General features: G+C 41.6%; 1 protein-coding gene and 1 long non-coding RNA gene across 3 annotated transcripts in view; one reads left to right on the top strand and one right to left on the bottom strand.

Moving 5' to 3' along the window:
• LOC138754586 (uncharacterized) overlaps window positions 1-663 on the bottom strand; it is an 8541-nt gene extending 7878 nt beyond the window's left edge. The window contains exon 1 of one of the 2 annotated variants that reach the window (XR_011351839.1): window positions 86-663. This is a non-coding gene — a long non-coding RNA (uncharacterized lncRNA). The remainder of the gene's footprint in view (window positions 1-85) is intronic. The other variant, XR_011351840.1, reaches the window with a different exon arrangement.
• On the top strand, window positions 192-25516 carry tardbpa (TAR DNA binding protein a). The gene is made up of 5 exons (XM_069919045.1): window positions 192-573; window positions 3759-3922; window positions 10496-10636; window positions 12236-12406; window positions 13653-25516. The coding sequence occupies exons 1-5, from the start codon at window positions 336-338 to the stop codon at window positions 14178-14180; spliced, it is 1242 nt and encodes a 413-aa protein (XP_069775146.1). The 5' UTR covers window positions 192-335; the 3' UTR covers window positions 14181-25516.

Below are 25516 nucleotides of genomic sequence, written 5' to 3'. Positions count from 1 at the left end.
TTGCCTCAAAATGAAGCAAAATAGATTGAATCCGTCGGAACTTGACAATAATTAAGCTCTGAGACGAGCCATTTCACAAACAGACCTTCCTCCACCGCCACGCAGGCACCGGCAGAATCTGATGACGAGGCTACCGGCAGAACGCGATGACGTCAGTCGCAAGTCCTGTAGACGCGGTGCTCAGGAACTGATGACGTCGGGTGCAGAAGCGGTTGAAAGCGCGTGTCGTGCACAACGCGCCTCCATTTTGTGGCGAGTTCTGCGGGCGGACGGCGGCGGCGTCTCCTCGAACCTTCCCTGCTCCAGTCGCGGTGGCTTCCCTGTGCACGCTGGCCATGGCCGAGTACATCCGTGTGGCTGAGGAGGAGTCGGAGGAGCCGATGGAAATCCCGTCCGAGGACGACGGCACGGTGCTGCTGTCCACGGTGACGGCGCAGTTCCCCGGGGCGTGCGGCCTGCGCTACCGCAACCCCGACAACCAGTGCATGCGCGGCGTGCGCCTAGTCGAGGGCATCCTGCACGCCCCCGACAACGGCTGGGGCAGCTTGGTCTACGTGGTGAACTACCCCAAAGGTGCGGTGGTGAGGGCAAGGCCTGATGCCCCGCCCCGCGGGGGTTGGGAGGAGGAGAAGGCGAGATGGCCTGATGCCCCGGGGGGGGGAGGAATGGGAGATGGTGTGGGGAGACGGCAAGGCAGGGGGGGGGAAGGAAGAGAGGAGTTGGTGTGGGGAGACGGCAACGGGGGGGGTATGGGAAGAGAGGAAGACGGGGTGGGGGGTGGAATTGCGGGTATGGGAAGAGAGGGGGGTGGAGAAGCGCTGTGTGGAAAGAGGAGACGGCCTGGTGTCCTGGAAAAGGGGGAGGGAAGGGGTGGCGTGGGCGTGGGATGAGAGGGAGACGGGCGGGGGGGGGAGGGGGTGAAAGCTAGAGAAAAAGACGGCCTGGTTCTCCGTGGGCGGATGGGAAGAGAGGAAGATGGCCGCGGGGGGGGGGGGGGGGGCGGGGGGGGGAGAGATGGCCTGATCCCCTGGAAAGTTAGGGGGGTGGGGGGAATTCAATAATGGGTCAGAGGTTTATAAAATTATGAGGGGTGTAGACAGTAAATGCGAGTAGTCTCTTTCCACTGAGATTAGGAGAGATAAATACAAAAGGACTTGATTTTAGAGTGAAAGAGGAATATTGGGAGGAACTTTGTCTACTCAAGTGGTGGAAATATGGACTGAGGTGCCATCTGATGTGCTGAGTGCGGATTCAATCTTGAATTTTAAGAAGAAATTGGATAGATACAATGATGGGAGAGATCTAGAAGGTTATGGAAAGGGACTATTATTGGGACTAGCTGAACAATGGTCAGCACAGACTAGAAAGCCTGAATGGCCTGTTTTCTGTGCTGTAGCGTCCTATGGTTCAGGTTGGAGGTGGAGGAAGGTGGGAGCCTGCCTGGATTGGAAGGTTGGGGGGGGGGGCGGTCCTCGCAGCATCTTGCTGAGTTTCTCCAGTAGTTTTGTGTAGTAACTGCAATCAAATGTTTGTGGACTTGTTTTGTCAGTGCACATGGAAGCTGCAGATGCTAGAATCATGAACAAATAAAGGCTTGCAGGAGTAATTCAGCAGAATGGTGCATCCATGGGAGAAATGGTCACCCAGTGTTTCGGGTCTAGACCTTTTAATCAAGTTTTGATAGTGTTCAGACCCGAAGTGTTTACTATCTCAACCCTTTGAGGCTTGCTGAGTTCCTTGAGTCCAACATGTTTCTTTGGCTTGGCTTCGCGGACGAAGATTTATGGAGGGGGTAAAAGTCCACGTCAGCTGCAGGCTTGTTTGTGGCTGACAAGTCCGATGCGGGACAGGCAGACACGGTTGCAGCGGCTGCAGGGGAAAATTGGTTGGTTGGTGTTGGGTTTTTCCTCCTTTGCCTTTTGTCAGTGAGGTGGGCTCTGCGGTCTTCTTCAAAGGAGGTTGCTGCCCGCCAAACTGAGGCGCCAAGATGCACGGTTTGAGGCGATATCAGCCCACTGGCGGTGGTCAATGTGGCAGGCACCAAGAGATTTCTTTAGGCAGTCCTTGTACCTCTTCTTTGGTGCACATCTGTCACGGTGGCCAGTGGAGAGCTCGCCATATAACACAATCTTGGGAAGGCGATGTTTAATATGTCAATATTTAGGGCCATTTTGGCTCGCCCCATTGCAGGCACTCCCTTTGTTTAGCACATCTAATAGTCATCTTCTTTCCTGAAAACTAACTTGCATCTATCTCCTTTTCCCACTTCTGACAGAGGGTGGCGGACCTATAATTTTCTTTGCTGGTTAACTGCTCCTTTTAACTGCTAATTAGCCTGTCCAGTGGTTTTATTTTTATTTCAAATATCCACCATCTGTCGGTTTTTGTAGATTCACTGCTGCGAATTTCCAACATCTTTGATTTTCAGAAAGGTGGAGAGTTGGAGGAAAGGGGAAGGAGGGAGAATGGGGAGCAATCTGGTAGAGACATAGAAGTTGATGATAATGCCATCCAGATGGAGAGTGTCCAGATGGAATACTAGTAGATGTTGCTCCTCCAATTTGTGTGTAGCCATGGTTTGCCAGGTGTGAGGTTTCCTTGGAATTACAAGATTTTGAGGTTGAAGGTCTATACTGGATTATCTTAGTGCCCCTGTTTTGGAGCTTTGGAGAATGAGTAGCATACCTTCATTCCATTTTATAATTTATGGCTGCATAACTTTTTAAATTTGGTCTACTGCTTTTCAACTGTGTTTCAGTTTTGCTCCAATTATATGACTTCCTATGCTTTTACTCACAAACCCCAAGAATGTTTATTTCTAGGAGGGAACATTTTAATACGTCCTGATTGTGTAGCATTTTGGAAACTTTTGAAATCAAAAGTGAATTTTCAATTGGTTTCAATGACTGTAAGTTCATCTTGAACCAGGCAATGACTGTCTTGTCATCTGGAACAGTGTAAGAGTAGGATGTTTGATAGAATTCTCTCTGCTGTGGCAAAAAAAAATCTGTAGTGATGTGAAGTAATTTTTCACATTTTTAAAGTTGAAAATTCTTGGAAAGGATATGGAACTCAATTTAAATGCTAAATAAGTGAAACGTTAGTTCTGAAGCAAATAGACTGCAGATGCTGGAATCTGAGGCTTCAAAACAATCTTCTGAGGAACTCACTGAGTCGAGCAGGAAAATCGTTAGTATATCTGTTCAAAACCATTGATCAAGACTGACCATGGAGAGGGGAGATGGGAAGAGGATGGGAGGATGAAGTGGGCCAGTGGTGGAAGGGGCAGAGGAGGATGGACTGATGGGGAGGGAGAGTGTGAGGCAAGTGGTTTGTGGGTCCCCGACAGAAGAGGAAAAAGGGGACACGTGGAGTAGAATGAGGTAGGATACGGTGGAGTTTAATAAGCAGAAAGTAAGGCTGCCAATGCTGAAATCTGACTGTAAGGATACTAGTAATACAAACCATTGGAAGAGATCAGGACCAATGGAACTAGAATAGGAAGCGGGGTGGGGGGGGGGGGGTCTGGTGGATGAAATGTGAGTAGAGATGTGGCATGAAAATGGAGATCAGGGATGAAGAGATGAGTAAAAAAAATGACAGAGGGGTGGGGTTGGAAGTGGATGAAAGAGAATTGGGAATGCTGGATGTGTGTTAACTGAGGCACGGGTTATTACTGGTCCATTTTGCATTGAAGTTGGTGTAATGCTCTTGGAAATATTTTACCAGCCATATTTGATGTTTGTCGTTGTGTCTAGACAACAAAAGGAAAATGGATGAAACTGATGCATCTTCAGCTGTGAAAGTGAAGAGAGCAGTTCAGAAGACATCAGACCTTATTGTTCTTGGACTTCCCTGGAAGACGACAGAACAGGATTTAAAAGATTACTTTAGTACTTTTGGAGAAGTTATCATGGTGCAGGTGAGATTCATGTTGCAGGTGATTTTGGCAATACAATAAATTTGCCTCCAATCTATATTTCTACTACAGGTGTTTCTGTGTTTGAGAATCAGCAAAGATGAATGCTGTAGTGGCCTGCTAACCAGGATGCCACCTGGTACACAAAATGGCTAATGAACCAGTTAACCACGCAGACCCTGTGGGGACCAACGACCTTCATCCTGCAAGGTGGGAAACAAAGCATTGTTGGGAAGGCCCAATAGGAGATCAGCATGGCCTTGATGTTCCTCCTGTTAGCAGCAGGAGAGAATATAAGCAGAGCTGCCAATGCAGTGAATCAGTCTTCGACTTTGTCTCCTTGTATGTGTCCCGTTCTTTCAACACTTTGCAGTAGCGCGCACACTATGTTGGTAACACTGGCAGTTGGACCCGAAGATGACAGATTAAGTGACTCTTCATTGAAGCTGCCAATTTTATGGGCGTCACTGCCACACGTGGTTTGAACATGCCGAGACCTAGTTCCACTTTCGACAGATCAACGCCGTTGATACAGGTAACTACTAAATGGTGAGCTCGCTCGACCAGGAGACAGCAGCAAAGGTCGTCGACTTCCTACGGCAGCCTCCAGACGAAAGCAAATACAATGCCCTCAAGGAGCTATTAAGCTGTAAACCAGGCCCAGCACTGAGGATGGTGAACATATGGTGCACCACCATATGAGATTTCGGCACCTTCACTGTCCCCCCTCCGCTTCGGCAGCAACTGATTCGCGTGGACATTCATGATTCGGTTGTACAACTGCTCCTGCAAACCATCTTCCTGCTGGTGGACCTCAAAGGTGGCATTTGGTGCACACCAGGGCTTTTTAAACTAGGCACTGGGGAAGCCAAGTTACCAGCCTTCCACCTCAACTCTTACTCCATCTGTCAATACTTTTACGCAGATCTTATTGGAGTTCCCTTTGATTGTGGCGTTACAGTTTCCCATCTCTGAGGAGAAACATGGAGTAAGGCACCACATCCTCACTGAGGAGGGGTGGCTGCTCCATGCCAGGGTTCACTGCCTTCCCCCAAGAGTTCTTTAAAAAGGGAAGCACTGGGGATAGTGCAGCGTATGAACAGCTCCTGGCCTCTTCTCTCCCCACCACCCTTTGCACATGGTACCGAAGGCAGCAGGAGGGTGGAGGCCATCTGATGACTATCGCCACCTTATCGAGCCCACCACACCCAACAGTTACCCCATGCCCCATCTCCAAGACTTTACCACTAACAACGGGCATGGTTGTTTTCAAAAGTCAACCTCATCAGTAGCTATCATCAGATCTTGGTTTATCCTAATGACATCCCTAAAATTGCCATCATTCCCCTTTTAGGCTCTTGGAATTCCTGAGAACGTAGCCCAAACCTTCCAGAGGCTGATGGTTGCGGTGGGTCGGGATCTCCCATTCACCTGAGGTAGCTGTGCACCTGGCTGCAGGAATTCAGATTAACTATAAACCCTGCTAACTGCCAGCTTGAGTTGGAAATGATTGACTTCCTAGGGCATCGAATCAACAGGCACAGAGCAAAAACCTTCCAAAAAAAGTAGTCTGTTCATTTCGCAAGCCCCGCGCAGTGAAGGGTTTGCAAGAATTCGCCGGTATGATTAACTTACTGGCAGCAGCCTGTATTATATCATGTGCCTCTTTTCACACTAGGCGAGAAAAGGTTATCTGGCACAATGAGGCCTCTAAGGTGTTCCAGTAGGATATGGACTCATTGGCCAATACCCCCCTTCAGGTACACCCAGACCAGAGGCACTAACCGCTCTCACAGTAGACACCTCCAGCACAGGCATACTGCTGCAATTAATGGAAGGGCAATGGCAGCCCTTCTGGCCACCTGAACTCAAATACTGCACCTTTGACCGGGAGCTATTAGCATTGTACCTAGTTTTTCCAGACACAAGGTATCTTCCAGCAGGCAAATTAAAGTCCTCACAGACCATCAATCATTAACCTTTACCTTTCACAAAGTGTCTAACCTATGGTCAGCAAGGCCACCCAAACATCGTGGTGTGTGGTGGCCAAAATACTGTCCCATCCCACAATAAGAGTCTATCCAGGTCCTGTCAGAGCATAGGAGGAAGACCCTGAGATCCTGGCATTCGGAGTGGCAGTTTCCGTCTGCCATGGTAACCAGAAACCCCTCTGCGATGTCTCCTGGCAAACCCCGCACCATTGTGCTGGCAGCATGGAGGTGACAGGTTTTTGACACGGTGCACAATCTGGCGCTCGCAGCCATCCGAACTTCTGTTAAATGGGTGGCCAATCGGTTCATCTGGCACGGGCTTCAGAATAGGTCAGTCAGTGGGCCAAGACACACTGTCATGTCTAAAGTGCAGACACCCTCAGACTTTTGGTATGATGTCTATTCAGCCATGCCCATATTGACATTCTCCTGTGGGTCATGATAACTTCTCACCATGATTGACCAGTCCATGAGATGGTAGGAGGCGGTTCTGTTGGCCAACACAACCACCAAGGCCTGCGCCGGCCACTGATTTAACACTTGAGTGCCGAGGTTTGGAGTCCCGGAATATATGACTTCAGATAGAAGTTCACTGTTCAATTCAAGACTCTGGGTGGCGCTGGCCAAGATGCTGGGAACCACGGCTTACCATCCATCCTCGGGCCAAAGGGTTAGTAGAGCGGTTCCACCAGTATGTAAAGCTGGCCTTGATGGATTGGCTTAAGGCACCAAACTGGGGAGACAAGGTACCCTGGGTCATCCTGTGGATCCGCAATGTGCCAAAAGAAGGATTCAGTGCCTCTAGCAGCCGAGATGGTATATGGCACACCATTGGTGATACCAGTGGTGTTCTTGAGTCCTCAGCAAGGACTCAAAAGAATCTGATAGCCTCATTGACTAAGCTGAGGGAAAGACTGGGTACCTCCGTAGCACAGACCTCTGAGTCATTTACTTTTGGGGGGGGGATCAAGGCACATTTGGGCCATGAAGCTCCTGCAACAGTGCTCAGATTGCTGGGGGTGGGGGGGGGGGGGTGAGGTTCTATACTGGCCTGCTCACTGCCCAGTGCACAAAATGGCCACAGACCTCACAGGGGCTGATGATCTTAGTCCTAGGTGACCATGTGCACAGCAGGAAACAATTAGCAACAGCTAGTATGTCACCCATTTGAAGATCGGTGCTGCTGTGATGTCGGGAGTGGGGAGAATATAAGCAGAGTTGCCAGTGCAATAAATCAGTCTTCGACTACGAGTCCTTGTCTTTGTGTGTGTCGTTCTTTCCACAATGGAAGTTTAAAATTTCAATGCTGTGTAAATTTAACATGTCTATTTCTTGTAATCCATAGTAAATTAACATGGGTACCAATGCAGCTGCTGTTTTAATACTGCATTGAAGAGATTTTGCCATTTATTTACTTTGCATTTTTTCTGTATGTTTTTTTCTTCATTTGGGTCCTGATTTCTCCCTCATTTCCCAGTGACCTTGAAACTTTCTATTACACAGCCTATCACTTTCCTTTTGAATCTTTTGACATTAATTTATATTTATTCTTAAATGAGTAATTTGAACCTAAGGAATTGAGGCATGTGATCAGTGATTTGTTGGACCATATCCAAATTACTAATGAGGTGCTAAATTCCCAGGACCTGCCCAAGTATATCCTTGGATATTGTCAGAAACCAGAAAAAACTTTGCTCAGATCTTGGCAGAAAAATTTGCATCATTAATCATGGGTGTGGTTCTGGAAGTTAGTTAAATGTGTACCTTTATGAAGTGCTGCAACAGCAAGCAGAGAAAGTGTATGCTAATGAGACTCAAACCTGTGGAAAAAAACAGATGGGATGTACCAGCATTTGAATGGACAGGGCTGATTAGGGAATGTCAGTATAACTTCATGCAAAATCATGTCTCAAATTTCAGGATTTTAAAGAAATCAAGACCATTTATGAAGGCAGGACATTGGACAAGATCCCACATGATAGTCTGATCTGGATTGTGTAAAATTCAGCATGTTCAGAGGATTGGATTCAAAATTAACGTAATAGGAGACAGGATGGGTTTGTTTTTCTAACTGGAGACCTGTGGCCAATGGCGTGTCTCAAGGTTCTATGTTTGTTCCACTTTTTGATGTGTATCAATGATTTGCTGGATATGTAGTAAATATGATGAGTAAGTTTACAGATGACTTCAAAATTTGAACAGCAAAGGTGATTTAAGAGATATCTCGATCAATTGGAGAAGTTGGCTAGGGATGATAGATGAAAGTTAACTTGAATAAGTTCTGGTTGGTTAAACCAATGCACAACCTGCATAAGAAACCATGGAATGTATTGGAGAGCAGAGATCCTTGAAAAGTGGCTAAGTTGGCCACAAGGCTGCTTTCCCAAGTCCAAAGCCCGCTGCACAGCTCAGACGGCAAAGTCCTCCTCAGCGACAAGATCTCCATCCTCAACCGATGGTCAGAACACTTCCAATCTCTTTTCAGTGCCAACCGCTCAGTCCGAGATTCCGCCCTGCTCCAGCTCCCTCAACAGCCCCTAAGGCTAGAGTTGGATGAGGTCCTCACCCGGGAAGAGACATATAAGGCAATTGAACAACTGAAAAGTGGCAAAGCAGCAGGTATGAATGGAATCACCCCCCAGAGGTCTGGAAGGCTGGCAGCAAAACTCTGCATGCCAAACTGCATGAGTTTTTCAAGCTTTGCTGGGACCAAGAAAAGCTGCATCAGGACCTTCGTGATGCCATCATCATCACCCTGTACAAAAACAAAGGCGAGAAATCAGACTGCTCAAACTACAGGGGAATCACGCAAAATCTTTGCTAGGATTCTCCTAAATAAAATAATACCTAGTGTCGCCGAAAATGTTCTCCCAGCTTCACAGTGCGGCTTTCGCGCAGAGGAACTACTGACATGGTCTTTGCCCTCAGACAGCTCCAAGAAAAGTGCAGAGAACATAACAAAGGACTCTACATCACCTTTGTTGACCTCACCAAAGCCTTCAACACCGTGAGCAGGAAAGGGCTTTGGCAAATACTAGAGTGCTTCGGATGCCCCCCAAAGTTCCTCAACATGGTTATCCAACTGCACGAAAACCAACAAGGTCGGGTCAGATACAGCAATGAGCTCTCTGAACCCTTCTCCATTAACAATGGCGTGAAGCAAGGCTGCGTTCTCGCACCAACCCTCTTTTCAATCTTCTTCAGCATGATGCTGAACCAAGCCATGAAAGACCTCAACAATGAAGACACTTTACATCCGGTACCGCACGGATGGCAGTCTCTTCAATCTGAGGCGCCTGCAAGCTCACCAAGACACAAGAGCAACTTGTCCGTGAACTACTCTTTGCAGACGATGCCGCTTTAGTTGCCCATTCAGAGCCAGCTCTTCAGCGCTTGACGTCCTGTTTTGTGGAAACTGCCAAAATGTTTGACCTGGAAGTCAGCCTGAAGAAAACTGAGGTCCTCCATCAGCCAGCTCCCCACCATGATTACCAGCCCCCCCACATCTCCATCGGGCACACAAAACTCAAAACGGTCAACCAGTTGACCTATCTCGGTTGCACCATTTCATCAGATGCAAGGATCGACAACGAGATAGACAACAGACTCGCCAAGGCAAATAGCGCCTTTGGAAGACTACACAAAAGAGTGGAAAAACAACCAACTGAAAAGCCTCACAAAGATTAGCGTATACAGAGCCATTGTCATACCCACACTCCTGTTCGGCTCCGAATCATGGGTCCTCTACTGGCATCACCTACAGCTCATAGAATGCTTCCACCAGCGTTGTCTCTGCTTCATCCTCAACTTCATCCCTAACATCGAAGTACTCGAGATGGCATAGGCCGACAGCGTCGAATCCACGCTGTTGAAGATCCAACTGCGCTGGGTAGGTCACGTCTCCAGAATGGAGGACCATCGCCTTCCCAAGATCATGTTATATGGCGAGCTCTCCACTGGCCACCGAGACAGGTGCACCAAAGAAGAGGTACAAGGACTGTCTAAAGTAATCTTTTGGTGCCTGCCACATTGACCACCACCAGTGGGCTGGTATTGCCTCAAACCGTGCATCTTGGCGCCTCACAGTTCGGCGGGCAGTAACCTCCTTTGAGTGCAGAGCCCATCTCACTGACAAGACAAAGGAGGAAAAACCCAACACCCAACCCCAACCAACCAATTTTCCCCTGCAACCGTGTCTGCCTGTCCCGCATTGGACTTGTCAGCCACAAACGAGTTCTTCGTCCGCGAAGCCAAGCCAAAAGAAGAACAGTTGCTGGCCACCGTTCATCGTGAGAGGAAAGCAGGGTACTCCAGACAATGATATTATCACAAAACATGCAAGCAACATGGCACCATCTGGACTGATCCTGGGTTTGTAAAGCTGAGGAGGCAGCACTGTGTACCATTATGGTGCCATTTAGTGTGAATGTACAACAATTAAATGGATTTTTTTTAAATTTGGTTTCAATGGTTGAAATTTTGCACATTAAAGAAACATTTTGGAGCAATAAATTGCTGCACCAAGAGCCAATAACTTGATGCATCTATCTTTTGAAATAATTCTCCCTCTTGTGCACATCCACAGGTGAAGAGAGACACCAAGACCGGGAACTCAAAAGGCTTTGGCTTTGTCAGATTCACAGAATATGAAACACAAGTCAAAGTGATGTCACAACGACACATGATTGATGGGCGATGGTGTGATTGCAAACTCCCCAATTCCAAGGTATGGGGCTCCTTTCCTTTCCCCAAATACAAGGAACTGGTTTGATTTGACATTTTCTTGAGCAGAATAAATGTTGGTAATGAGCTGAAAGCAAATAATTTCTATGTAAACATGTCTTTCTCTCGCCCATTGATTTTGCTGTCATTGCCAGGGTATTTGTTTTTCTGGGGTTTTTTTTTCAGGTGAATTCTAGCTTTGGTTTCCCTCTCCTTTATGATTGGACTGTAGCTGAAAGACTTGCTTAAATGTCTCTTAATAGTTGAGTTGCTTTTTTTATTAAAATGGACCAAGTTTGTTTTCCTCAAAGTTGAAGTGGCCTAATATATCCTATCACAGAGCAATTTTAACTTTGCTATATATTTTTCTGTGTGTGCTGATAGTTTAAGATCTACCTAAATTTCTAGTTTTTAATATCTTAAATTTCCTTGACAATTTACACTTCAGTATCCATTGGCAGTTTTTTAAAACTCATTACAAGGTATTACCAATGTGATCACATCTGGTGATGTATAGTCTGTCTGATTGACTCTTGCTGAGCAGGCCAAAGTTTACAAATTAAATGAAGAGGGATGTCAGGCAAAAATAACTATAAATATAAACAAATAAATGGAGAGTTCTCTTTCACAAGAAAATTCTGAATCGAGTCCTGCAGGCTGCAGCAGGTCCAAACAAATTGTGTTTCATCAGCTTGCATTGGCCCTTATGATAGTGGTCAGAGTGGGAGTGGCCTAGGTATTTGTGGTTAGCAAGTAGGGTTTCCTGCAGACTGAGTGCAGGTGGAAGCTTGTCAGAGATGAGCTACTTGGTGAGGATGAGAAGATTGAGTTGGATGAGAGTGGATAATTTTTGTGATTTCCTGCATAACGGTTTTTGTTTCTTTGATAGATAAATAAGATGTTGCAAATTGGATTATGGGCTCGGGTTTTGGATGAGCCTAATTTTTAAGTTTATTATGGCCAGGAATTGCTTCATGATGGTCCTCAGGATAATATAGAAGGGTGAAATGCCAGGTAACAAAGATGAAATTTAAACGTGCAGCTGTTGAAAATGTAATTGTAAACCAAAAAGGCTTGATCCATTAGAGGGAGGGGGCAAGGGTTTTTTTTAAATAGTTGAAGTAAGTGTGACAAATGCGTCCAATTGATTTGGAGGTTTCCTGATGAAAATTAACTTTTCATAAACTTTAGAGTTCCTGCACAAACCCAATTTTATCCACCATGTTCCAGGATTTGCTTTTTCAGCAAGATTTCCTTTGTTTCTGCAAATTGTTTTCCAAGTCTGGTGAAATGGTTTTAACCTAAAATGTTAACTGTTTCTCTCCTCCAATACTGCCTGGCCTATATTTTCTATTTTTGTTTCAGCATCTTCAGTTTTGATTGTTCATTCCTTTCATCGTACAAACTTCTCAGAAAAATCAGTAGCTTGGGATTTTACGCAAGTTTGTGGTTATTGCTCCCTACTCAACTTAAAAATTGAAAAAAGTGTTACAGACTTAATATTTTAGAAATCCTGCTCGTCCTGAGCCTGTTGGTTATTCAGCAAATCTGTTTTTGTTTCGAATGAAAGAATTTTGATATATGTGTAACTTTGGTTTTGCAGCAAAATGCAGATGAGCCTTTGAGAAGCAGGAAAGTGTTTGTGGGTCGCTGCACTGAGGACATGAGTGCTGATGAACTTCGTCAATTCTTTTCCCAGTTTGGAGATGTGACTGATGTATTTATACCAAAACCTTTCCGTGCATTTGCTTTTGTCACATTTGCTGATGACCAGGTAGGTCTATGAAAATGAAATGATAAACTTGTAGTTTTTTTTAATGGTTTGATTAAATTTCTCGTGTATCTAGTTTTTAAAAAAAAAAACCTGTGGTAAATTTTTAGTTTAAATTTTACATTTAGACATACAACATCGGTACAGACTCGGGCCGTGAGCTAATGCTGCCCAATTACACCCAATTACGGTGGGAAGAAACCCTAGCCCCTCAGGGAAAACCAAAGCAGATACAGGGAGAATGTATAAACCTTGCAGACCGTGCAGAATTCAAACCCCAGTTCTAATCGCTCGTGCTGTAACAGCTTTGCGCTAACTGAGCCGCCCTACTAATGTTAATACTTCGGACTCCATGTCCTGGTTTACAGGACTGGTTTTATACTAGTTTGTTCTGGAAAGGTTTACCCGTGGACCCAGTATAGAGTTTATATTGTGACATGTTCAAAATGGCCCAAGTCCAAAGGGTTAAAGAAATAAATGAGAAGTTTAATTTGCAACTCAGGTGGTGTCCAATCACATTGGCAAACTTGAATGGGATGATTTATATAAAAAAATGGGGAGCAGTTTTAATTTCTGTTTTCCCTATCAGTGTCGCATTGTAACAAATTGAGTCACTGCTATTTTTTGAGACTGAAGTGAAAGGCCGTTTTAATTTGCTGCAAATAGAGGTTATTGGATTTGTTGATCTAGTTTTTCCTCTTTAATATGTGTGCCATCCCCCAAGTAAGCATTGTGTGCTTCTGAACAAATTCAGATTGTTTACTTTCATGTTCAATCCCTTATCCAGGCATTCAAAAACAAAATGCAGTCAACAAAAGCTTCAGACCAACCCTAAATTGCTTTTGATTTTTTTTTGTGTGGTGCAGGTGCCAGTATTTTCACGTTTTTAAGTTGGAATCATTATATTCACTTTAATCTTGAAAGTTTTGTAAAATGTTGAATTGGGGGGGAATGACATCTAATTTGAATTCAAGCAGATTTTTGAGTTGCGTATCATTTGCAATAAATCTGGTAGCACTGTTTCACCATATCAATAATATTTAAACCTTTGATCTATTTTACTGCATTGATAAAGTATTGAAATGGCCATTTTTCCTCATTTTGGCTGTTCTGTTTAAATTTGAACTCTTTCTTTCATTTAACTTGGTGGGGTTCTGTTTACCAGAGAACTGAATATGGTTGTGTGATTACTAATTGCTCATTGTTATTGCATAATTTCATTGTGGTTTGCTTTTTCTCCCCCCCACAGGTTGCCCAGTCTCTTTGTGGTGAAGATCTGATCATTAAGGGGGTCAGCGTGCATATTTCCAATGCAGAACCTAAGCATTTGAATGCTAGACAACAAATAGATAGAGGACGATTCATAAACAGCCAGGGAGGCTTTGGCAATCAGGGTGGGTTTGGAAACAGCAGGGGTGGTGGAGGATTAGGTGGCAGTCCAAACAGTAACATGAGTGGGGGTGGAATGAATTTTGGGGCTTTTAGTATCAACCCAGCAATGATGGCTGCTGCCCAGGCAGCCTTGCAAAGTAGTTGGGGAATGATGGGAATGTTGGCTAGTCAACAGAGCCAATCTGGGGCAGCAGGGGCAAATCCACAACAAAATCAGGGAAATGTACCAAGGGAACAAAATCAGCCATTTGGAACTAATAATAATTCTTACAGCTCTAATTCAGGTGCACTAGGTTGGGGTTCGGCATCCAATTCAGGTGGTCCTGGGTTCAGCTCTGGTTTTGGATCCAGCATGGAGTCCAAGTCATCAGGGTGGGGAATGTAAAAAGGTTTGTAGGTCCTTAGCAAATGTGAAGAAAGAGGTTAGAAGCTTGAATAATGGTAAGTAAAAACAAAGCTAGGGTTTCTTAATACGTTATTGAAGAAAACTTGTTGTTGCCTTGGAATGTCGTTCAAGACAGAGGTGAATTTTGGAAATTACTACAATAAGCAATTGATCTTGCATTTTGAAAGAAGTTCTACCTGTTCCTGACTCGTACTACAGTATGTAGCTTAAATTCCTCACTAAAGTTCTGTCATTTGTGTGAGCACATTTGCAACTTGAGCCCCACTCTCCCAGTTGTGTTAGGCTAGGTTAATGTTGAACACAGACACAAGACTCCAGATGCTGGAATCCAAAACAAATCGCTGCAGGAATTCAGTGGGGCGAGCAGCATCTGAGGGGGGGGGGGGGGGTGGGGGGGAGAATTGTGATGACCTGAAACATTGACAACTCTATAGATGCTGCTTGAGCTGATGAATCCTGCAGAGGGTTTTTTCTTGCTCAGTGTAGAACAGCAAGGATAACTCCACTTTTTCCATTCCTACTGCAAATTGAGGCTATAAAAACTTCACCTATCCTCAAGTAATATACAGTTTAAATCTAAATATTGCATATGCAAGGTAGAATAAGGTTTCTACCTTTTATCACCTGATAAACATATTTTTGTAGCAATGCTATCATTTTTCCCGATAGCTTTTTTAATTGGTTAAATCTCATTCTCCCACCCTTGGTTGTATTTTGTATTTACTTGAAACAAATCGAAACTGAATAGAGAAAATGTGTTTTCAAAGAGATCCAAATATTTTGATGCATTTTTTGTGTGCTGACTAAACAACTTCAGTCCCACACAATTAATTCTCATGATTGCACTGAATACATTTGCTCAAATTAATTGACTTTGCATTGTTTCCATTGTCAGTCCTGGCACTGGGCTAGTATTTGATCTATTGACATTGCCTACAAGTGTATTTCCCAGTCTGGTCAAAGAATTAATTCAAAGTGGGCTGATTAAATTACAATGAAAGAAGGGGTTGGGGAAGTGTGTCAGGAACCAGAGTTAAGTGATCCATTTATTCCTTGTTATCTTCACTTATTTCGGCGGATTATGGTTTTTAGACTGCAATGACGGGAAAAATAGCAGAAAAAAATGATTTGTAATTACAGTAATTACTGGCCGTGTGATCATTCACACCGGTAACGTTTTTGGACTGCAAGATGATGAGTGCAACAGTCCTGGTAGTTGGATGTGCAGTAGATGACTGTCAACGAATTTTTCCGGTACAATTTACACGGCAGGCTTCTTCCAAAAAGTTGTAGGGGTCCTGCAGGATAAATCACAGTGCAGGAGTTGACTCACCTGTAGCGGCAAAAATTCCTTTATTGTGCCGTTGCATGCAATCTAAAAACCATAGATTTGTAGTGGATTCTTATGCACTTGCGATGACTGTACTTCACTGGAGGTATTATTTGCATCCTTCTTGGAAACCACTTTCCTGAATTGAATGCAAATTGACGTTGAGGGGTGACTGGTTTTGACAGCAAGATACTTTTCACATTGAACTTTTGAGTGTAGTTCAACCAACCATAGGATTGCAGACAGTTAAAAAGATATAGATATGTAAAAATCACACAGTATTTGTTTCTATCTTTAGTCACATCTTTTATAGCTTATTTAACCTTTAGTTTGGAGAATCTGATTCCTGCTTTGTCTTTATGTGGTTTCTCTTGATTTAGTGAGTTGACAGTATGTCTCCAATGGGATTTTCAAAAAGTATGCTATTGCTGTACTGAGAGTTACATCCCCTTTTTCTGGTATTTTGTAATTGTCTAAACATCTGTCAAGATGCTGGCAGGTGTTTTGAATCTAACGCATTTTTTAAATTGATATGTGCAAATTGCACGCATGTTTTTCGATATAATTGTATAACCTCTGCAGGCCTTCATAATTTAAGTTTTGCCAGATCTACATCGCATTCTTTCAAACATTTTCTTGGCTTTGAATTAGCAAATTCAGTTCAATGTTGGATATCAAACGGGTTATGTTACTAATTTCTCCTATGAGTATTATGAGCAAATCTGAAATGACCCTTGCTACCAAAGTCTTCTAGTTTAGCGTTGATGAACTTTGGTAAACTGCTGACATTCCAGTTTATTTAATTCTTTGCACTGAATACTCATCAGTGTCGATAAGTGAATCTATGTACATTGGGTTATTGATGTTTCATCCAGAACTGTCACCTTGAGATTTGGAAAATCACTGCATATTTCGGCATACAAGTGGAGGCATGAAACCCCAAAAAAAACCTTAAAAAAAATGGGGGTCAACATGTATGTCAGATATACTGTTGAGATGTTAATTCTGCACTGATCTGGCGTACAAGTCAACCCTCTAAAGACCGATTTTGGTGTACAAGTTGACTATATATCACTGGTGTACTTTTCTAAATACCGACTGGCAGAAGTAATTTTCATTTAAATAGTACATAAAACAGCATATACCAGTATCTGCCGGAGTTAATCTCCCGGAATTAACATCAAATCATCTTCCCCCAGAGGCCCATTATATAGATGATATTCTGCTGTAGCACATTAACAAGCTTTGGAGAGGAATCTATTAGATGGATAGATGATGGACTTCAGAATTGAGCAGGATTTTAATTCTAATGCTGTCTCAAATCAGAATCTCTTGATATGTTAATCTCGCTCAGGGACGGATCTGGGCAATTAACATTGATAAGGTACATTGCCCTAGCCATTCAGTACAAAGAGATATTCCCAAGATCAAATTTTCCCTTGCCTGCTATAAATTGTGCCCATTCTTTCATTGCCTCTATTCTCATACTCTATAATATTTCTATACTTGCTATAAATTTCAACTTCCCACACCGGCTATTGTGCACATTCTTTCAAATTGTAAAAGTATTCTCATATATAGTGTCGGGAGTATAATTACATTGAGTTGTAAATTTTAAATTACATTTGGTAACATACTCCCCACCCCAAAAAAAGGAAGAAAAAACTGGAGAATGCCTAGGCCAAATTCTTTTCAAATCTTGCTACCTTTAGAACCAATTTTCTAGTTGTTAAGAGGCTTTTCCTTTCTCATACCCATAGTTAAAACTGCAGGCAAGTTTTACAATAACTAACAAAAATAATTTTTAAAACTTGTTATTAATTCTCCCAGGGGAGGAGTTTCCCATGTCACCTTACACCATCAAATGGGGGGACCTGGTTAGTAAAATACACGTAATGCATGCATTATATGCATAAGAATACAGTAAGTAAACCTTGAAAAACAAAAAAAAAAGACATTTTCATTGAAAACAACACATTTGAGAACCCTTCAAAATCCCTCTTGCTATTTTTGAAGCAAAGATGGCGACATGCACACCCATACTCTCACTATTTTAACAGTCATCATGTGGGTTCCAGACTGATGAGGCAGTTTCAGCTTCCCACAATAAATCATCAATTACATGAGAGATATTGCTCTTTTTAAACAATTTTATCACATTCTACTTAAACTTTGTCCCAGACCTTGAGTATGAAGTTATACAGCATATTAAATAATGCAACATCCATTTTTAAACGACTTTTCTGCACTCAACCTGCATGCATTCCATTCCACGAGCACATGGTCTTTGAATGGATTGTTCAAGCAAACATCAAGAGGTTGCAATATAGACGTCAAACCATCTGGGATAACCACCATGTAAGTATTATGTAGTGCGAATCTACTTTTAGTGTTTTCAGTTAAGTGGCAATGAAATATATCCCAGACCAGCAAACTGTTCTTTGCGTAAACCGTCTGCTCCACACATTGTCCATAGTTTTACACCATTTTCAACTATCCATCTATTCTTGAAATATACAAAAATATACAGGGAATTTCATTTTTGGTTTAATTTTACATTTGAGGATAACCATGGGTGTTTGTCCTGTCAGCCATGCTTGATAACACTACAATAAACCTAGGCCTTTCGTGGTCTGTACTTCTGGTTTGCACAATTTTAATACCTTTCCATTCCACTATTCTCTTGCCTATCATGTCAAAATTTATTGGGGTTTTGTCCACGTTTCCGATATTTGCCAGTGAAAACTAGTGTTTCTGCTAGTTATGTATAATAAACTGGTGAAAACTTACAACTTTATGATCAAGATCTTTTAGTAGCTTCTGTGCAATTTTTGGGGTTTTTTTGGGGTAATTCCAGATTTTTCCTATTCATGAAATGATTGCACCAGCCCACTGTTGCCTCAAAATCATCCCTGATTATGTCTGGGTGTGACTTGGCCCACTGCATTGCAAATTTTCTTACATTGGTTAACTAGCAATCTTGCCTCTGTTCACGTACCCATTCTGCAACGTGATTTTCCAACTCTGGCCCATGAGTAATTCCTTTTCTCAAAGAGCATTGTCTTTTTGGTATTTTTCTTAGTCTTTCTTCATCCAGTCTCATACCAACTTATGCACATCAAATTGCAGGGCATTTATTGGTCTTCTTGGCCATTTCTATCATTTTCAACTTGAAGCTTGCTTCATATTTTCATTGTGTGCTGCATTGTGTCAATCCATGATGGCAATCGCATCCAGCCAATGCCCAGCAGATCAATCCACATGATCTATGGGGGGGTCGACGTGTATGCGGATCAATGGCCCATCTCAGGCATCATGAGCTTTTGGGGTTGACTTACACGCCAGTCAATGAGCACCTCAGGCAACCAGAAAATTGGGGGCGGGGGTGGGGGGGTTTGACTTGAATGCCAAAATATACGGTAATTTAAAGTTTTGGGCTTGTAATTTCTGCACATTGCTTGCCAAAGGAGGGGTACTGTAATAAAACCATGATACAGTGGATATCCACTGTATTGGAGTTTTGGTCACTGCAAATAGGAAATCAACAGAATTGTGCAAGAAATGTTTTAAAGAGTGTGAAATCTAGGTCTAATGATTAATGGATATTGTGAATTTTTCATAAATTGAAATTTTTTTCAAGGATTTGTCTGGATCTCCAAGCATGAGCACCTACATGTGTATAGAAAATGCTTTATCTAAACCATTTCACCACAAAACTGCAGGCTGCAAGGAGTTTGTTTCTGTTCGAAGGGACCACGGTGGGTGTTCCATTTTTGTCCTCTACTGTTCTTGTCATCGATTCGTTTATCAGCGCTGTGAAGCAAGATGTGATGGAGAGCTGTGATGACTTAAGTTGAAGCCTGGTGTGGGATTGATGCTATGGTGGTGCCGGCGAATGAGAGGGCTAGTATGAGCGAGGAAGAGAGCGCGTGCAGAGACCTGGTGGTGCATTATGGCATTTTTAAACATGGCAAGATGTGGCTCTCAATCCCTTGGCATGGTGAGAATGCAGAGGAGAAGTGGGATACAGTACGAATGTTTTTCTGGTATTCACAAAGGACGTCCATGGCTGATGAGGGGGGAAAAGACTTTGGAGTGGTGATACTTGTTATTTGAGTAATTGGAAAAATGTTGAATGTGTTCGGTGAAATGAATATCTCCCAGGGGTTGAAACCAAGGAAATGTAAATTGTACAAATTACATCAAAAAATCAGAATATTGGATTCTAAGTTGTGGGTTAGAATTGGTCCCTTTGCAAATATTTATTTTCTAACTGATGCAAATGTTCTAATTATAATATACACAAGGAAATTTTTTTGCTTTAATGCAGGTTTATTACTGAATTTTAGTCCTCAAAACTACAGTGATGTTTTTAATTCTAGTTTCAACCCCTGAATATTTTGTATCTTTACCCTCCCTTCCTGTTAACTGTGTGTGCAGAATGGTTGGTGATGTATTTTTGTATTATTGATTTGTAAGCGTGGATAAGTGAAATGATGTGGTATTATGAAGGAACAATATTCTGTTGAGTGTATTGAGGCAGAGATGACTTGGGTGAGCTCGGTGTTAAATTTGAACAAGAGTGTACGTTTGTGTTTTCTGCGAGTTTATTGTGAATGCATAATAAATGACTGCTTGAGTTAAGTGTGTTTTGAAGCCCCTTTTTTTAATGTCATTTAAGGTCATTCTTAATAAAAAAAAATATCTTGACTGAATATTCTTGTCTCTGAATTCTGACATGGTAAAGGTGGAAAAACAACTTGGAATGGTACGATTTGTAAATAATGCAAAAGGGTTTTTGGTTGTGATGGGGTACATCTGGAACATGAAAGTTGGCCTTTCACAAAAAACTGTTTTTTATATTTTAAAAATCACTGGCATTCTCTGTTTAGTTGCTTGTTTCTTCTAAAAATTTGAATAGGGCTTTTTGTTTGATCCCTTAAGAATGCTATGCATTTACTTATTGGTAGGATAAAGCCTCCATGGGTTTTGGTAACCTGCTGGTATCTCATCCAAGTAAGCAATCTTTTTATTTCAGTTATTGGATTAGTTAGTTCCTGATATTTGACTGGGGATGGGAATTGGGTCTTTGATTTGGAGCTACATCTAATTCAGGTCCCTCTGCAACTGGTTAGTGACCATCCAGTTCAAAATTCTGGACACATTTATTTGACAGCTAAATGTTGAAGTTGGTTTTTTGTTTTGTCCTATACTACTTGAAAGCACTTCAAGTTTATCGCCAGTACATCTTGGTGTTGTCAACAGCTTAGTGCTGAAAATTGTGACCTTTTACTGAATTGAACCAACTAAATTGTTTGGCTAATGCTGTTGTCAAAGTTTGTCTCGTTTGGGAATTTCCCGTGTGACTCCTATTTTGCATAAAAAGTTGACATTCCCAATGGAAAATATGAAGGGTTTCAGACGGCTGAACATTTCTATATGCAGCCATGACAGAACCTCCCAAGGTAAATCAGTCATTGTTTAGTTGAAATTAATTTTTTGACCATGTATACTAGCTTTCTGTTTGCAACACCAACTGATTTCGCATTTTTTGTCATGAATGTTTGATAATTTGGGGGAAAATTGCCATATTTGCTGCAATTCTTGTTATGTTTGGTACTTTAGAGTGGGATTGCTGTCATAATTACTTTTTAAGAGAATAATAAGAGCAGGTTGCAAAAGGTTCCTCTTGCTGATTAGGTTGCTGGGGCTCGTGTATGCTTGGTGCATAGTCCAAAAATTTGCAAATCCTACTAGTTCTGTCAAATATCTAAAGCAATTTGGGGCAGAAGACTTGTTCCTGTCCTGGATGAGTTGATGGGAGTTTTTGGGTATTGGAACAAATCCTTTGGGCATTTTGTTCAGTTCCAGTGAAGCTTGAAAACTTTCATTCAACAAAATAATTGTCAAACTTGAACATTTGGTTTTCATTTTATTGATGATTATCATCAATATTTTGAAAATAGATTCTGAATGTGGAGAAGTGGAAAGGAAAAAAGTGTAAATATTTTGCCACATCTCCAACAGGTACGTACGTATTAAGTTCAGAAGATTCAAAACTCTGGGATGCCTATTATCTAAATGACAGTGTCTCTTGAATGATCTGTGTTCTGGGGAATGTGTATCCAACAAGCAGCACCCCAAAAATTCACAGGTTTAACTGGTTGTTTATCTCATTTGTGGGATTGGCTTTAGGCTTTGCCTGTGTACAGGAAGTGTACACTGAAAGTGGTTCATTGAATGAAGTTGAAACTTCCTGAAGACTTGGTGCTTCGTGTAAGGTAATTCTTTACAAGATGTTACTGTGATGAAAGAGATGGACTGATCGTGCTTGACCTGTAGATACAGCATGATGTAGCATTAAGACTTTTGACTATTCAGCCCTTCTATTAAAACTATTTCCACCGTGATTGCTGTGTTCAAAAGTAGTCAGTGTGATACATGGTCAAATAATTTAAATTTTTGTTTCTTCTGAAATACATGTGTGGTTTCTTTAATCCAAGTGTGAATGAACACATTTTGCATCTGCTGCACAATTCTTCCAAATTCGTTAAAATGTGGCTGCTCCAAGGATTGTTGCTTGTGACTTTACAATACAATCAAATTTTAAAAAGCAACACCAGTTATGTCCCTATCAAGTTTTCTTCATTTTGAAACATTTGCTCAGTTACAGTGCAGATTTAGAATTATTGTTTTTACATGCAGGACTTTTTGACCAGAATATATTTCAAGTTTCCTTAATTTTATTTGTGCCTTCCAGCCTACACCACTAGAGAAACCTTTGTAACAATTTTATTCTATTGAGAAAGTTCTTTTTAATAGCTTTCTATTTCTGTTATGGTTTTACTGCAGTGTATGTTTTCAAGTGCATGTTTTTTTTTTTGTCGAATTACCTGCACTATTCAAATTTTCTAACTTGTTTGAAATGGTATTGAAAGGCGATAAAGAGCCCCACAAAAAAAAACATTTCTTGGACCTTGCTGAAGAATTTTTAAACCCACCAAAATTGTGCAACAGTAATTTTATTTCACAGGATTTTTATTTACTCCAGATGGACATGACACCCATAAAATAACTTTTTTTTTAAAAAAAGGATTGATAATTTGCTGTCTGCTATAATGTTTTTTTTTTAGGGTGAAGATGAAATCTCAACTGTTCTCTGCAGCTTGATTTTTCCATTTGTGGTCTCTTCCTGGTTCCAGAGAAATTGAAAAGCTGCTTCCAAGTATTCCTATCCAGTGTATGATCAAGGTTCGACACAATCTGAAATGAACTTTGGAAAACTAGGAGTGCTTGTATTAACTCATAATAGTTATCTTGCAAGGAATTTTTAAAAAGTTAAAAATAACTAAACATAGTAAACACCAAGCTGTATTTCAGTTGTTCATCATCAGTCACTTGCTTGCAGTAATGTCATACACTGATAACAACATTGCCTTCGTGGATGAATTCATCATTTAAGTTTTAAAAGATCTCTTGTTCTCATGACTATTTAAGGTAAGGTTCCTCTTCAGGTAAATTAATATGAATTGTTCTTGCACTGCAAAGTGACCTTGATTTGTGTGCACCTTCACAAAGTTGTTGAATTTGCAAGGGTGTCTGAAGACTGTGAGTAGATGTTATTAAATGAAGGAAATGTGGGGAGACAGGTGATATACCCCTAATATGTGTGAACAAATGGTTTTGTGATTTTTTTTTTTTTGGGAGGCACCCATGCCCTCACCATTATTATCCTGTCTGTTGTCTAAGGTGCATATAGTATTTCAGATGTTGCCTCAGCAATAATTTTTCACTTTACCATATTCCTGTTACAGTAATTATTTAAAGAAAAATCACTATCACTTGTTGGGGTCTATACCCAAAACAGAATTTGTTTTCATCCTATTTGTACTAATAACCCCAGATTTTTTTTTGGCTTTTGCTATTTAATCTTTTTCCTGTGAAAACTTGATCCTAGATTTGGTTGCATTGGTTAATCAGTTGAAGTACCTCTTTAATTCCATACACTGGATCAGGAATTCTCTCACCCATCCAAAAGACAATTAGATGGGCTTGCATGCCTATTTGATCCTAAAGACAATTAGATGGGGTTGCATGCCTATTTGAGCACATGAGAATTCATCCACTGTGTGACTAAATCCTAGTTGTGCTACTTTTTTAAAAAAAGACACTGGTGCTTGGAGAAAGCTTTTTAACCAGTCCTTTGATGGGCTGCTGAGATAGAGTAACAGAAACCAATAAATAAGAAAATACTTTTTTCCTTTAATATATTAAAAGTTCCATGACTTGTGTTAAAGAATAGGTTCGATGAGTTCAAAGAGAATCAAGGCTGGACACGTGTTTTCAATAAACTGGGCTTTACACACGGAAGTTCACAAAAGGAGCACACACACACACACACACACACACACGTGGAGACACCAGACAGGCACGGTATACCAAGAAACAAGGGTTTAACTTTTAAGTTTCCACCACCCACAGGAACAAACATACACAAATAACCACATCAGGTGCAAATAAACCACTGCTTAGCATTCTTAACTTATTGGGAAAGTGAGGGTTAAACTACCACCAACAGTAAACTAATAAATGGCAAATTAATTACAAGTACAGTATACCAAATGAATCTGGTCTCCAGCATTGCCCATAGCTCAGGATCCAGGGCTTGCCTATTCAGCTCTCCAGAGCTGCCTGTGGTCTGCAATCTGGAGTTCAGTGATGGTCTCCCTGTGGCAGCAGCTAACCAAGCAGGTTGCACATGTTTCGCTTTTTCAATGCAGGACCCATCCAAATGACCAATCTTGCATCACCCTCACCTGTTGGCAGATCTAACCTTTGGTGAGGAGACTTCTGACTAGGTTTCAGCCAGAGGTCACATGCCACATTCCCACCAGATTCCAGAGGCCACATTATCCTCAATATACACACTACCACCAGGTTCCAGATGGAGAAGCTACAAGACCCTTTACAATCCACATTACAATGACATTAGTTATTTCCCAACTTGTTAGAAAAATTATTTTTATCTTGTAATTGCTGAGTCCTTTCTGTTTTAATTGAGGTTAGAATTCTGTTTCTTAATCACTTGTACACGTGTATCAAAAGTGTTAAGGATGTTTAAACCCAATTTTACCACCACAACACCATGAGCTTGGCTCAAAAAATAAATCCATTATTCAAAGTGCACATGGTTTGGAAAACGAGCATTGTGAAAAGTAAATAATTTGATTTTTCTTCTGTCACTATTTTACTGTCTTTTAATGTATCCTATCTTGATGTGTTCCCTTATTTCTGCCCCTACTTTCCAAATTCCGTCATTGCCCATTTCAGCTGTAATCCAGTTTCTTCTGACTAGAAATGCTGCAATAATTCTTTGCTTGTAGTTTTTTTTCCCCACGTAATGGATGGATGTAAACAGAACTAGGATTCTCCCTCCCCTTTCGCTTTAAAAGTAAATACATTATTGTTTGTTCCATTGGAGGAGAAATATTTGTTCTTCATTTTAAGAGCTAGCTTATTTAAAGAGTCTGTCTTCACTGCAAAATATTCAAAGATACTACAATTCCTTATTTGTGTAGGTATAATTGCTGATCTCCCATACTTTTTGTTACCCTTTCATGGTTTTCATGTAATGACTGATACCTTTCTGTGCCGTGAGCTGATTATTATTGCTTATTTTTCAGGGAACAAAGGTTGAATGTTATTGATTGTAACTGCTACAATGCTAATTTTATATCAGACGAGACACCTGATTCACATTTTCTGGCAGCAGTCATCAAAAGAGCAATAATACCACTGCCTTTTTCCTCACCGATCTGAGCAATTTAGGTGTGCTGAATCCTTAACATGGGGTGCTTACTGGTGGTTTTGGAGTATATGTAAACTTAATTGTGTGGCATTTGCAATTGGCATACTTCTAATCACGTCAAAAGGAATTTTCATTGCAAATGTAATATTGAATAAAATGATAACCCTTGACAACAAA

Source organism: Narcine bancroftii, chromosome 2 (genome assembly GCF_036971445.1).
Source record: "Narcine bancroftii isolate sNarBan1 chromosome 2, sNarBan1.hap1, whole genome shotgun sequence".
NCBI classification, from domain to species: domain Eukaryota; kingdom Metazoa; phylum Chordata; class Chondrichthyes; order Torpediniformes; family Narcinidae; genus Narcine; species Narcine bancroftii.
Note: the sequence above shows the minus strand (reverse complement) of the source record. Positions and strands in the feature narration are given on the sequence as shown.